Raw genomic sequence first — 12,403 nt, 5'->3', positions numbered from 1 at the left:
GTTGATGCTGTGAAGGTTTACTCTTTTCCATCTACTTATTTAATTCTTCAGATTTCTTTTCACCACATATCTACTGACATTGTTATTATTAACCATGCAGAGTCTGTACTAGACTATGGCATTGTGTGTCACTGCTGAAGCTCAATCCCTTTCCATTAAGAAATTGGAAAGGGACTTAGGCAATGCTGAGAAGAAGTTTTCACACTGGGCTACGAGTGCGAAGATAGCTTTTGATGCGAGGGATGTTTATAAGAATCGCTTGGCAGCTTCTGAGGTGAATGTGGAGGCTTTGGAGGCTGAAGTCCAGCACTTGAACGATGCCATTGGTACTTGCATTACTGCTGGGAGGCAAATGCAAGGACGCTACTCCACCATCACGTACTTATCTAGTGCAAAGGCTTTCAGGTTCAGCTTAAGCCAGGGCTCTGGTGACAAAGCAAAGGATCCGGAAACCTTCGATGCTGACATAGAAGTGTCATTCCCTTATGCTGAGGGTCCAAAGGCCCAGGAAGCTGAGGTGCTCTTTGCTGAAATGGTGAAGGCTCATCCAGAGGTTCTTCTAGCTTCAAGCTTGCCAGCTCCTCCATCTTCTGACCTGCCGACTCTTCTACCCACCAGTCCGAATGTGGTAGATGCTTTTGACTTTACTCCCTTTGATCCAAAAAGGAAGTAGAATTGTGTAATAGTCTTTTCTTTTCTTTATTTTGAAAGAAAGGCTTATTGCCTGAGAGCTTTGGATCTTTTGTGGTCCGAAGCAAAAACAGGACAGATAATAAAAAGGGAATCCGTTTGACTGTTTAACTAATACCCGAGGAAGGCTTTTTCATCTACCATTCCAACCGTCAAGGGAACACTTCTTGCCACTGATTTGTAAGGAATAGATATATCAATACTTATTTTCCTTGTATTATTTCGATATGGGATGAAATTTTTCACGGGTTATGCACCATTAGCCCATCAAATAAGGATCTGTGGGTGTGTTTCCATAGAGAAAATTTACCCCCGCTTGGTCTTATACCTTACTGGCGCAGCTTTGGATTTAAATCGTTCGAAGTGGCACTTTTTGGCTCAGTTTCGAACTTGAATCGTCCGAGGTGGTATACTATTTGGCTAGGAGCCTGAAAAGAGTTGTATTGCACTGGATTCCTATCGTTCGAAGCAATATGCTCCTTGATCATGAGCTTGAGAGGAGTTGTGCTGCCCCGGAGTCCTGTGGTCCGAGCGTTGTGTTCCTTGGCAATTAATTTGAGAAGAATTATATTGTGTTGGACACTTAGGGTCTGAGGAGTTGTGTTCCTCGGCTATGAACCGGAGAGGAACTGTACTGAGCTGGACTTTTAGGGTCCGAAGCGAAGTGTTCCTCGGCTGTGAGCCCGAGAGAAACTTTACTGAGCTGGACTCTTGGGGTCCGAAGCGAAGTGTTCCTCGGCTGTGAGACCGAGAGGAACTTTACTGAGCTGGACTCTTGGGGTCCGAAACGAAATGTTCCTCGGCTGTGAGCCTGAGAGGAACTTTACTGAGCTGGACTCTTGGGGTCCGAAAGGAAGTGTTTCTCGGCTGTGAGCCCGAGAGGAACTTTACTGAGCTGGACTCTTGGGGTCCGAAAGGAAGTGTTTCTCAGCTGTGAGCCCGAGAGGAACTTTACTGAGCTGGACTCTTGGGGTCCTAAAGGAAGTGTTCCTCGGCTGTGAGCTTGAGAGGAACTTTATTGAGCTAGACTCTTAAGGTCCGAAAGGAAGTGTTCCTTGGCCGTGAGCCCGAGAGGAACTTTATTGAGCTGGACTCTTAGGGTCCGAAGGGAAGTGTTCCTCAGCTGTGAGACTGATCTGGGGAAATCATCAAGTATGCCAGGCTGGCCGAAGATTCAAAAATGATATGAGGCCAAGAAAAAGAGTAACTGTGACTGGGAAGTCCCCTATGTATTTGTTTTGGGAGACTCTCCTTCACAGAGATTCTCTTCGTGGCAACCAAATGCAGCTTGCTAACTCTATATTTACTACATACCTTTTGTACTCCTATTCGATGTGGGACAAAGATATATGAGCCACAAATCTGGTTTGTTTGGAAAGAACAAAAATTATTGCAAAGAATGCCCGTTGGTACCAGGGTTTTGAACACAACTTGGGTTGGGCCGTTACTGTTACCAACGGGCCCTCTTTGCAATGCACCCAAATACTTTAATATTTCCCTATATAAAGGTAGTATAGAAACAGTTTTTTCCCGATGTGAGACTATAGTAGATAAGTGTTCTGAGGTACACATATTTGTGGTTTATGCCAAAAACAAAAAAACTGTAAAGCACCTTTGGGCTCATGATTTAGGTAGAGCCTGAATGTTCATTAAAAAAAGACTTGTAATATCAATAGTAGGGGTACATACTTATACTTTTGTGCTTTTGTATGAAAAAGGGACTTGTAAGTACCACCAAAAAACAAAAATTATTTGTTTTATTTGCTTTGTGTTGATATCCTTCTTTTGTCGTAATATCAACAGTAGGGTGAATGGTATATGCTTTTGTTGCAATATCAATAGTAGGGTGCATGTATTGCCTTCTATTACGACAAAAGAAGTAATACCCCACTCTACTAAAGGAGTAAAGATGTGCAAAGATGTGCATAACGCAAGAAATTTTTATTATATAAGCCTAGAAACAGCCATACTTGGATAAAAAATAGACGTACGTTGTCTGTGAATAGAAAGTAAACAAACTATATCATCTAATGATAGTATTTTTTTCAAGTGTATTGCATTCCATGGACGTGCAATTGGATGCCCATCCGTTTCCGCCAATCGGTAAGCTCCTTTCCCTACTACCTTTGTGACTCTGTAAGGTCCGATCCAATTGGGTTGTAACTTTTTTACATGGGCTGTTTCCTGTTTTAGCACCCAATCTCCTTTCACAAAACGTCTTAACCTAATTCGCTTATTGCAACTGTTGCTGGTACGAAGCGAGCCTAATTGTCGCAACATCCCTCTTTTCTTCCAAGAGATCTAGGTTGTGTTCGAGCTGCTGATCATTGTTACCTTCGAGTACCAAGTGGGTCCGAAGAGTCGGAACTACTGATTCCGTGGGTATGACAGCCTCTGACCCATAGGCCATGGCAAAAGGGCTTTCTCCCGTTGGCCTTCGGGGGGTGGTTCGATACGCCTAAAGTACCTAAGGTAAATTCTCGTACCATTTGGATTTGTGCTTTTCCAACTTTTTCTTCAAGCAGCTAAAGATGGCCCGGTTAATTATTTTTACCTGTCAATTTCCCTGAGGATGGCTAACTGCAGCCAACTTTTGCCTAATCCCATGCTTGGCAAAGAACTTTCTTGTGCTTCGGTTATCTAAATTTGGGCCATTGTCCATCATGATAACATTCGGTACCCCAAATCGGTAGATTATGTTGTTCCATAGAAAACTCTTCGCTTATGCATGGGTCACGCTTGAGTAAGTTTCGGCTTCAACCCATTTAGTGAAGTAATCGGTGGCTAGCAACACGTATTCCTTTTTCTCCACAGTTTTGGGCAAAGGACTGACCATATCAATCCCTCATTGAGCGAATGGCCATGGATTCGCTATCGCGTTCAAATCTTCGGCGGGTTGATGCTTCATTAGACCATGTCGTTGGCACTTATCACACCTTCTGGCATACTTTTCAGCATTCTGAGCCAAGTAAGGCCAGAAATAACCTTGAGTCAGAACTTTGTGTGCCAAAGATCTACCTCCAGAGTGATTGCCACAATCCCCGTCATGAATCTGCTTCAGAATCGTGAGAGCCTCAGTGGGGCTTAAACATTTCAGGTAAGGACCTGAGAATAACTTTCGGTATAATTGATTATTGATGATAGCATATTTGGCTGCGGTGAGCCTGAGTTTCCGCGCCTCGCCCTTCTGGTTTAGGAGAGTCCCCTCCTTAAGGTAAGCTTCCAATGGATCCATCCAGCATGGTTCGCGTGGGACATCTGGGATCACTATTATTTCCTGCCGAGGGCTTATACTTGGTTCGTCTAGGATGTCAATTGGTATGATCCGGACCAAATCTTCATCCGAAGAAGATGCTGCTGCAACCAACTGATCTGCTTCAGAATTCTCCTCGCGAGGTATATGATGGAATTCGATCTGGTCGAACCCTCATAAGGCACTCTCCACTGCTTCCCTGTAGGCTTTCATTCTGTCCTCCTTAGGCTGGTACTGGCCTGTTATCTGATTCACAATAAGTTGAGAATCACTAAAAAATTTTAGACACCTTACCTGAAGCTGGTTTGCTAACCGGAGTCCTGCGAGCAGGGCCTCATATTTTGCCTTATTGTTAGTGGCAGGAAAAGTCAGCCAGATTGATTACTGCAGCTTGGTGCCTTCGGGAGTTGTGATAATGACTCTTGCCCCAGCACTAATCAAGTTCGAGGAACCATCCACCCGAAGCTCCCATTGTGGCTCGGAAGGGCCTAGCTCCTCGGGCTTATCTTCATATTCCAAGAGGAAATTAGCTAGTGCTTGCCCTTTGTGCAACACCTTCGGTTCGTAGGATATGTCAAATGAACTAAGCTCGATTTCCCATTTAGTTATTCTTTCGGATAAATCCGGTTTAGAAAGAATGACTCGCATGGGGTAGTTGGTAAGAACTTTGATGCTGTGCGACTCAAAGTAGTGTCGAAGTTTCCTTTTTGCATATACCAATGCTAGTATGATCTTCTCAGCTTTGCTGTACCGCGTTTCTACATCTGTCATTGTCTTGCTGGTGTAGAAGATTGGGTACTGATTCTTACCTTCTTCTCTGATCAATACTACACTCGTGGCTACGCTGGAGATAGCTAAGTACATGATACGAGTCTCACCAGGCTTCAAACTGACAGAATTGGGGGTTTCGCCATGTAGTATTTTAGTTGATTGAGAGCAGCTTGTTGTTGAGGTCCCCATATGTCTTTGCTCTTGGACCTTATTACATCAAAGAATGGTTTGCACTTATCAAATAATCGAGAGATAAATTGACTGAGAGCTGTAATTCGACCGATCAAAACTTGTACTTCTTTGCGGGTCTTTGGTTCTTGATTTTGTATAAGGGCTTGAGCCTGAGCTGGACTCACCTTAATTCACCTTTTGTTTACAATATGGCTGAGGAACTGTCCTGAAAAAATTGCAATGGAGCACTTCAAAGGATTTAGCTTCATGCCATTTTTTTTTTAAAGTGTCAAAGACTTCTTGGAGGTACCTAGGATACTCTTCCTTCTTCACACTTTTGACCACTATATCATCGATATAGGCCTCGACCGTCTTTCCCAACATCTCATCAAAGATCTTGTTAACAAGGCGCTGGTAAGTTGCTCCAGCATTCTTGAGCCCGAAGGGCATAACTTTGTAACAGTAGGTGCCCTTCTCCGTTATGAAAGCAGTCTTCTCCTCATCCTTCGGATTCATAGGAATTTGGTTGTAACCGGAGTACGCATCAAGAAACGTGAGCCTCTCAAAACCAGTAGCGGCATCAACCATCTGATCAATCTTGGGTAACGGAAAGCTGTCTTTAAGGCAGACTTTGTTGATATTGGTAAAATCTATGTACACCCTCCATTTTCTTTTCTTCTTCTGAACCACCACCACGTTGGAGAGCCATTGTGGGTAGTACACCTCTCGGATGAAGCCTGCCTGAAGTAACTTGCTTACCTCTTCAGCTATAATTTGGTTGCGCTCTAGAGCGAACCTTCTATGCTTCTGATTGACTGGTTTGTATGCCGGATCCACCTTCAGGCTATGGTATGAGACTGAAGAATTGATCCCCGCCATGTCTGAATGTTCCCAAGCAAATGCATCTACGTTTCGTCGAATGACATCAATTAATGCTTCCTTTTCTTCGGCTGTGGGGGAAGAACCTATGTAGGTGATTTTTTGAGGATCGCCGAGGATTACTTCGACAGCTTCCAGAGACTCCTCGGTAGGTTTTCAGCTTTGGCCTCATCCTCTGCTCTCAAATACCTGGGCAGAGGATTCTGTAATTGCTATTTGGACATGCTTCCAGGAGGTGTGATCGGTTGGGACTGTTTTGTTACCTTATTTGCCTCATTCAGTGTCAACATGTAACATTCTTTGGCAGCTACTTGATGACCCTTGTGATCAATAATGTAATACCCCGATATTATAAAGGATTTATTAATTGGAATTAATTACTTTTATTTTATTTTTTAATGATTTATTTGATTTAATTTGAATTAATTGCGTTTATTTTAATTTTTAATTGATTTGTTTTATTGAGTGCTTAGATTAATTGTTTTATTTTATTTATATTCCGTGAAATATTAATATGATGATTGTTGTGTGTGTGTTTAATTATTGATTGAATTGTTGGCGTGTTGATTTTACTGGTATGGTGTGACTTGGTTGTAATTTATTATTTTGTTTATGTGCTTAGTGTAATTAGTTTTTAGTTTTTTTATTTTTTTTATTTATTTAAGTGTTTATTTAATTATTTAATTTATTTAAATTAATTGGATTTGAGCTTAAGGGAAGTTGGACCAAAAGATATGGTCTTGGGCTTGTATGAAGCTTTATTGAGTTAATTAATAAAGGCCCATGGTTATTTAATTATTTAAATGATCATTTTTGTATTAATTATAAATATATATAAAATTATAATTAATTAATAATTGTTATGGAAAGATATATATATATATATATATATATATATATATATGTAATATAATATATGTTTATAGATATATATTATTTAAAGATTATTATTTTATTGGAGGGTCCTAGTTGGAATAGGATTTGAATTTTAATGTGTATAAATATACACATAAGGTTTTAGGGTTAAAAGTTTACATGTTAGAAAAATAAAGGAGGCAGAGAGAGAGGACGAAGAAAGGCTGACAAAGAGGAGATCGAATCTGAGAGGGAGGACGTTTGGATTGGAAGAGATAATCAAAACTTTAAACGTCGGTTTCGTTTTGAAACCTTCAGGCGAGTTCTTCTCTATCTTTCTTCTTAGAACCCACAAGGATTTCACCTTGAGTATCAAGGTTTAATTAAATTATTAATTTAAATCACAGTTAGAACGGATTATTTAAAAGCATTAAGTTAATTTATTTGATTAAATCATGTTTAGATAGGATTATTTAAAAGTAGGAATTATAATAAATTTTTAGTTTGGATTATTGGATTTTATTTGTATATATAGGTATTGTATATATATTTTAAAATCAATGTATAGGTGGAATTAGACCCAAGAGGATTAATTAGGGTTTTTATATTTTTCTGGAATTTTTCTGAAATTTTATGGTATTTTTAGGAATTTATTTGGTTAACTTTTCTATATATTTTGTTGGAAATTATATATATATATATAAAATAGACGCTGCTGTGTAACGTAGGTTAATGGTGGATCAATTGGTGTGTAATCCAGTGTGGTCGGGTGCATGATAAGTTGGTGTAACCACTAGTCTAGGCCATAGGATTTATTTAATATAGTTAGTTTGATCTGGTGTGGGTGCATCTGTGTGAGCTCAAGTGAGCTAAACCAGTGTGGGCGCGCTCACAGTAGCATTTGAGCTCAGCCAATTATTTTGCCTGTTTGTGACATAAAATTAAAATGGTCATAACTTAGTCATCTTAAATCAAAATTGGGTCATTATTGAGCTCAAATTCAAAGATTTTTCGTCATCTTTCTTATGGTACTAATTTTGTTATCAGATTTTCATCCTACTAGGAGATATTTATATTTTAGTAAGACAGTGTCGGAAAACTATTTAAACCGATATGGAGTATTTAGGGGAAACTATTTCTGACATATTTGGTAGCATTAATTTGTGTAAATATAATAAATTAGTAATTTGTTGTGGAAGGAAGTGTGTGTGTGTGTGTGTGTGTGTATATATATAATTATTTATATATGTGTATATATAGTTTAATTTGTTTATAAGTTGTATGGAATGATGAATATATATATATATATATGTATATTGATTTTAAATAATCAAGGATTATTAAGGAAGGTGTTAAACACATATACATATATTAAATAATATATGTGTAGGTGTATATATTATTTAATATATATATATATATATATATGTGTGTGTGTGTGTGTTTAACACCTTCCTTAAGAATCATTTAAGATGATTAATATTATCATTCTTATTTGGTATATCTTGATAGGTTGATTATTAAATTATGCGTATAATATTCATGAGATGGTTATGTATGATTTAGCGTTTTGTTAAGTTTAAAGTGATTCATGGTTAAAGTGTAGGCATTGATGAATTGCCAAAGGATTAAAAATATTACCTAAATATTTGTATGAATATAATACGTACATGGGAAGTATGGATGAGTTGCTAATTAAATGTAAGAATAAATATACTTATGGAGGCATGGTTGAATTGCCAAAGTATAAATAATTATACTTAAGGAGGCATGATTGAGTTGCCAATATATAACTAAATATATTTATAAGGGCATGGTTGATTTGCCAAAGCATAATTAAATTGTTATATGCTAGATGATTAAAATTCTATCTAGGGTTATTGTGTGTATCTGTTGGATTAGGATTACATTAGAATAATCTAGTGTTTAAAGGTTAGTATATTCTTTTATATATAGCAAAAAAAAAAAAAAAATTAATGCTGTGAGAGACATGGATGATTTGTCAAAAGCCTAGATATTGGCTGTGTGATTTAGTGAATAAAAATCATTATCAGGATTTGAAATTTAATATAATTTTCCTTTTATTATAATTGATTGTTTAAATGATTAAATAATTGTCTATAATGGATTTATAGTCAAGGGAGTTTCTTTTTAAAAGAAATATGAATTGTGGATTGGTCTAGGAATGATTGTTAATTTAATCATTATTTAATAGTTTTGAATTTAGTGAACCTAGTAATAGATGTGACGAATGTAGTATATATAATTATATATATATGCGTATCATGGTGTACTAAAGATAAAAGCTTTATTAGGATTAGCTTTGGTCAGAGATGATCTTTTTATTGGTTTTCAAAGGCTTGGTAGAGAGAGCTTGCTCGTAGGGTTTAACCCGCGATTTATTTTTCAGGTTATTAGAAGAAGTTCTAAGTCTAAAGGTTGAGGATTCGCAACTGAAGGACTTATCCATTCTTTCAGTTTATTTAAAAGTAGGATATTATTATCATTTCATTTGATGTCAGTATTTAATAATGAACTTCTAGATTATGGATTTTGGTTAAGAGGTCCTTAAGTTATAGGATTCCCGAGTTATAAATTTTGGACAATTATTAATGAAACTTTTATTTAATAGATTCCCTTCAGCGAGTTATTTATTCTTTTTATTTCTTTTTGTACTCTGTGATTGTTTGAAATACTTTAATTATTTTGATATTTCCCTGATTTTGTGTGCGGACTTGATTAACCCGTGTTTCGAAATTAGGGGGTATCACAAATAACCTTTCTACCATCCGGAGACAAGTATCGCATCACCTGATGAAGGGTAGATGAAACCCCGTTCATTCGGTGGATCCAACCTCTTTCTATAATAAGATTATAGGAAGGGTGGATCTCAGTTAAGACAAAGTTTTCCTTCAGTGTCCTCTTTGCTGCGGTTATGGATAGGTCAATTACCCCAAGGGGTCCACCTTTGTACCATCGAACCCCATCAATGGGCTGGAGGTGGGCCGAATTGATGATGACAGAATCTCTAGTTGCTCAAAGACCGCCTTTGTGATGATGTTGGCACTGCTCCCTGGGTCTATCAAAACCCTCTTAATCATGCAATTCGCCACCAAGAGATTGATGACCAACGAATCCTCGTGGGGGAGTTGAACTCTAGATAGATCTCCATTGCCGAACCCAATGTTGACGCTTCCCGAAGCAATAACATTTACCGAGGATAGCCTCAGCTTATGGGTTGTTCTCAGTCGGGACCTATAAACCTCCTCTGACTCTTGATCATCCTCCGATCTTCCATGTATTGCATGGATGACCTTCACTTGATTACCTTCGACTTTCTGAGGGTTGACCTCCCGAGGCTTCACGTACTCCTTTGTTGTGAGGTAATCTGCCAATTCACCTCTCAGTATCATATTATTCATCTGCCGCCTAAGGGATTTGCAATCATTAGTCGTATGCCTATAATCTCTATGGTAGGCGTAGAGCTTGGTCTTGTTTCTATGTTCCAATGGTTACCTTATTGGCTAAGGAGCTGCAAACTTCATTTTATTCTCCTGGAATAACCGAGCCAAGGTTGTGCGAAGAAGCGTGAACCTTTCCTCTGTCCTTTGCCTTTTTCGGGTATTTGAATGACTAGTGCCGAAACGTGTTGGCTTTTTTAGCTTTCTGAGTTTGAAACCCTTTCCTGAGGCTTGTTCTCCACCATGACGAATGTGGCATATTGAGCTTAGTGGGCCACATTCTCCTCAAGTCGGATGTAGATCTCTGTTCTAGCATTGAGAGTCTGCATGTCCGGAGGGGAATACTTAACTAAGGATGTATGGAATTTGGTTCCCTGAATCATTGCAAGTTTGAACATTTTTATTGTGGTAGCAGGATGGTAATCTACTATTTCTGAAGCCTCTATATTAAATCTAGGCAGGAAGTCTTGTAATGTTCCGCCCTTTTTTTGCCTTATAGTGAAAAGGGTAGCAATACTCTTCTATTGCTTCTTATTATTGCAATACTGCGACAGGAACATAGTGCATAGAGTTTCGTAATCTGGAATAGATTTGTGTGGCCTATTCCTGAACCACTCCAGCGCAGCCCCCGTTAGACCGGTAGGGAAAACTTTGCACATCCATGGGTCATTATGATCGTCCAAAGCCATCTTTTGCGCGTAGTGATCTAAATGCCGAGAAGGATCTCCCGTACCATCAAACTGGATAAAAGAAGGCATAGTGAATTTTTTAGGTCTTTCAACAAGGTACACATCATAAGTGAATGGAGTCTTCACGAGAGAGTTCTTATATTCTTTGGCCATCTCTGCAGGCGTTTGAACTCTCAGGAGTCTCTTCTCGTCAAATGCTTCTTTTACTTCTGCACCATCTAGAACACCATTAGACCATATCGTGAGTTTACGGCTGGATTCGGCTTGTTCATCCTGCGTGCGACGAGGAAGATTGTCCGAAGCTACCGCCTCAGACCTTGCCCTCTGGTCTTGCTAAACTTCGGTGGGCCGAACTTCACTAAGCCGAACCCCATTGACCCGAGGCTCGTTTTGGTTGGGAGGAGGCGCAGCCTCGTCAACTGGTGGTGGCCGAACTTCATTAAGCTGAACCCTATTGACCTGAGGCTCGTTTTAGTTGGGAGGAGGCGCAGCCCTGTCAATTGGTGATGGCTGAGGTGTCAACTGAGCCATGGCCGTTTGAAGGGTGTCGTTTTGCTGTTGAAGCAATGCAATCTAGGTTACGCTGGTTTCATTCGCCTGACGAAGCGCTTCGAATTGGTGCAAGAACTCTTCTCGCATCTTTTGCATCAACTCCATCTGTTGATTTGCTGCCGTTGATTCTTCGTTCGACATTCCAGATCGTGGAAACAAAAACAATTTGAAACAAAAAGTGGGAGCATCTTTCTATACGATTCCCACAGACGGCGCCAAAGTGTAGGTGCAAAATTTCTCTCTATTGAAACAAATAAAAAGAAGAATACAACTCACTTAGAACAAGCAAAAATAAAACTTATAATAAGTATATAATACTCGATGATTTTATTGGAGGTCTAAGCCTCTATTTATAAGAAATAAGGTGGTGAAATTATGGTAGGATTCGCATGGCTTATCCTCCAATCCATTCCATATATGACTTTCTTTACAATTACAATCATTTCCTTTTTTCTTTCTATACAGAATTTTCCTTGCATAGAACTTGCTCTCTTTGTGATTCCTTGGCCTAGCAAGACTGGTCTTCCCTTAACCAAGATTGGGCTGAATGTGGGTTGACTGTAATACCCCTAATTTTAAAAGGATATTTCTGGTATTTACATTTTTGGATTTAATTGTTTTTTTTTATTTGATTAATTGTTTACTTGTTTATTGTGTTGATTAAATGGTATGTATTTTGTTTAATTATTTATTTGTTAATTTTTGCTTAATTGTTAATTATTTATTTGTTTTAATTATTTGATTAATTGTTAATTATTAATTATTTGTTAATGGTTGTTTTTATTTATTTATTTAATTTATTATTATTATATTTCTGGTACTCATAAACTTACGTAAGTTCTTATAGCCGACACTATTTTAAACCTAGGTTGATTAGTGGGCCAAGTTGTATATGGATTAGGGTTTAATGTTAGGTCTATAAATATATAATATTACTGTGGTTTAGGGTTTTAAAGGAAGTTAAACGTTTTCTGTAAAACGATTACAGTGACTTGAGATATAGAGAGAAACAGAGAAGGATAGGAAGGAAGGCTAGGGTTTTGGTCTAGACTAAGGTTGGACCAAGAAGAAGGAAGGAGAGG

The 12,403-nt window shown here is 38.5% G+C and overlaps 2 protein-coding genes across 2 annotated transcripts; both read right to left on the bottom strand.

Moving 5' to 3' along the window:
- Nucleotides 1-3,535: 3,535 nt before the first annotated feature.
- Nucleotides 3,536-5,764, bottom strand: LOC132309996 (uncharacterized). The gene is made up of 5 exons (XM_059808238.1): nt 5,196-5,764; nt 5,081-5,111; nt 4,370-4,921; nt 4,238-4,288; nt 3,536-4,105 (listed from the first exon to the last, which is right to left on the bottom strand). The coding sequence occupies exons 1-5, from the start codon at nt 5,762-5,764 to the stop codon at nt 3,536-3,538; spliced, it is 1,773 nt and encodes a 590-aa protein (XP_059664221.1).
- A 3,637-nt stretch (nt 5,765-9,401) lies between these two features.
- On the bottom strand, nt 9,402-10,041 carry LOC132309995 (uncharacterized). Its single transcript, XM_059808237.1, has 2 exons — nt 9,572-10,041; nt 9,402-9,480 (listed from the first exon to the last, which is right to left on the bottom strand). The coding sequence occupies exons 1-2, from the start codon at nt 10,039-10,041 to the stop codon at nt 9,402-9,404; spliced, it is 549 nt and encodes a 182-aa protein (XP_059664220.1).
- Between the last annotated feature and the right edge of the window lie 2,362 nt (nt 10,042-12,403).

The sequence above is a fragment of the Cornus florida genome, unplaced genomic scaffold (genome assembly GCF_030987335.1).
Source record: "Cornus florida cultivar Cherokee Brave unplaced genomic scaffold, ASM3098733v1 CherokeeBrave_3.0.0_Hap2_Chr05, whole genome shotgun sequence".
Lineage (NCBI taxonomy): Eukaryota > Viridiplantae > Streptophyta > Magnoliopsida > Cornales > Cornaceae > Cornus > Cornus florida.
This window is presented reverse-complemented; position numbering and strand designations above follow the sequence as displayed.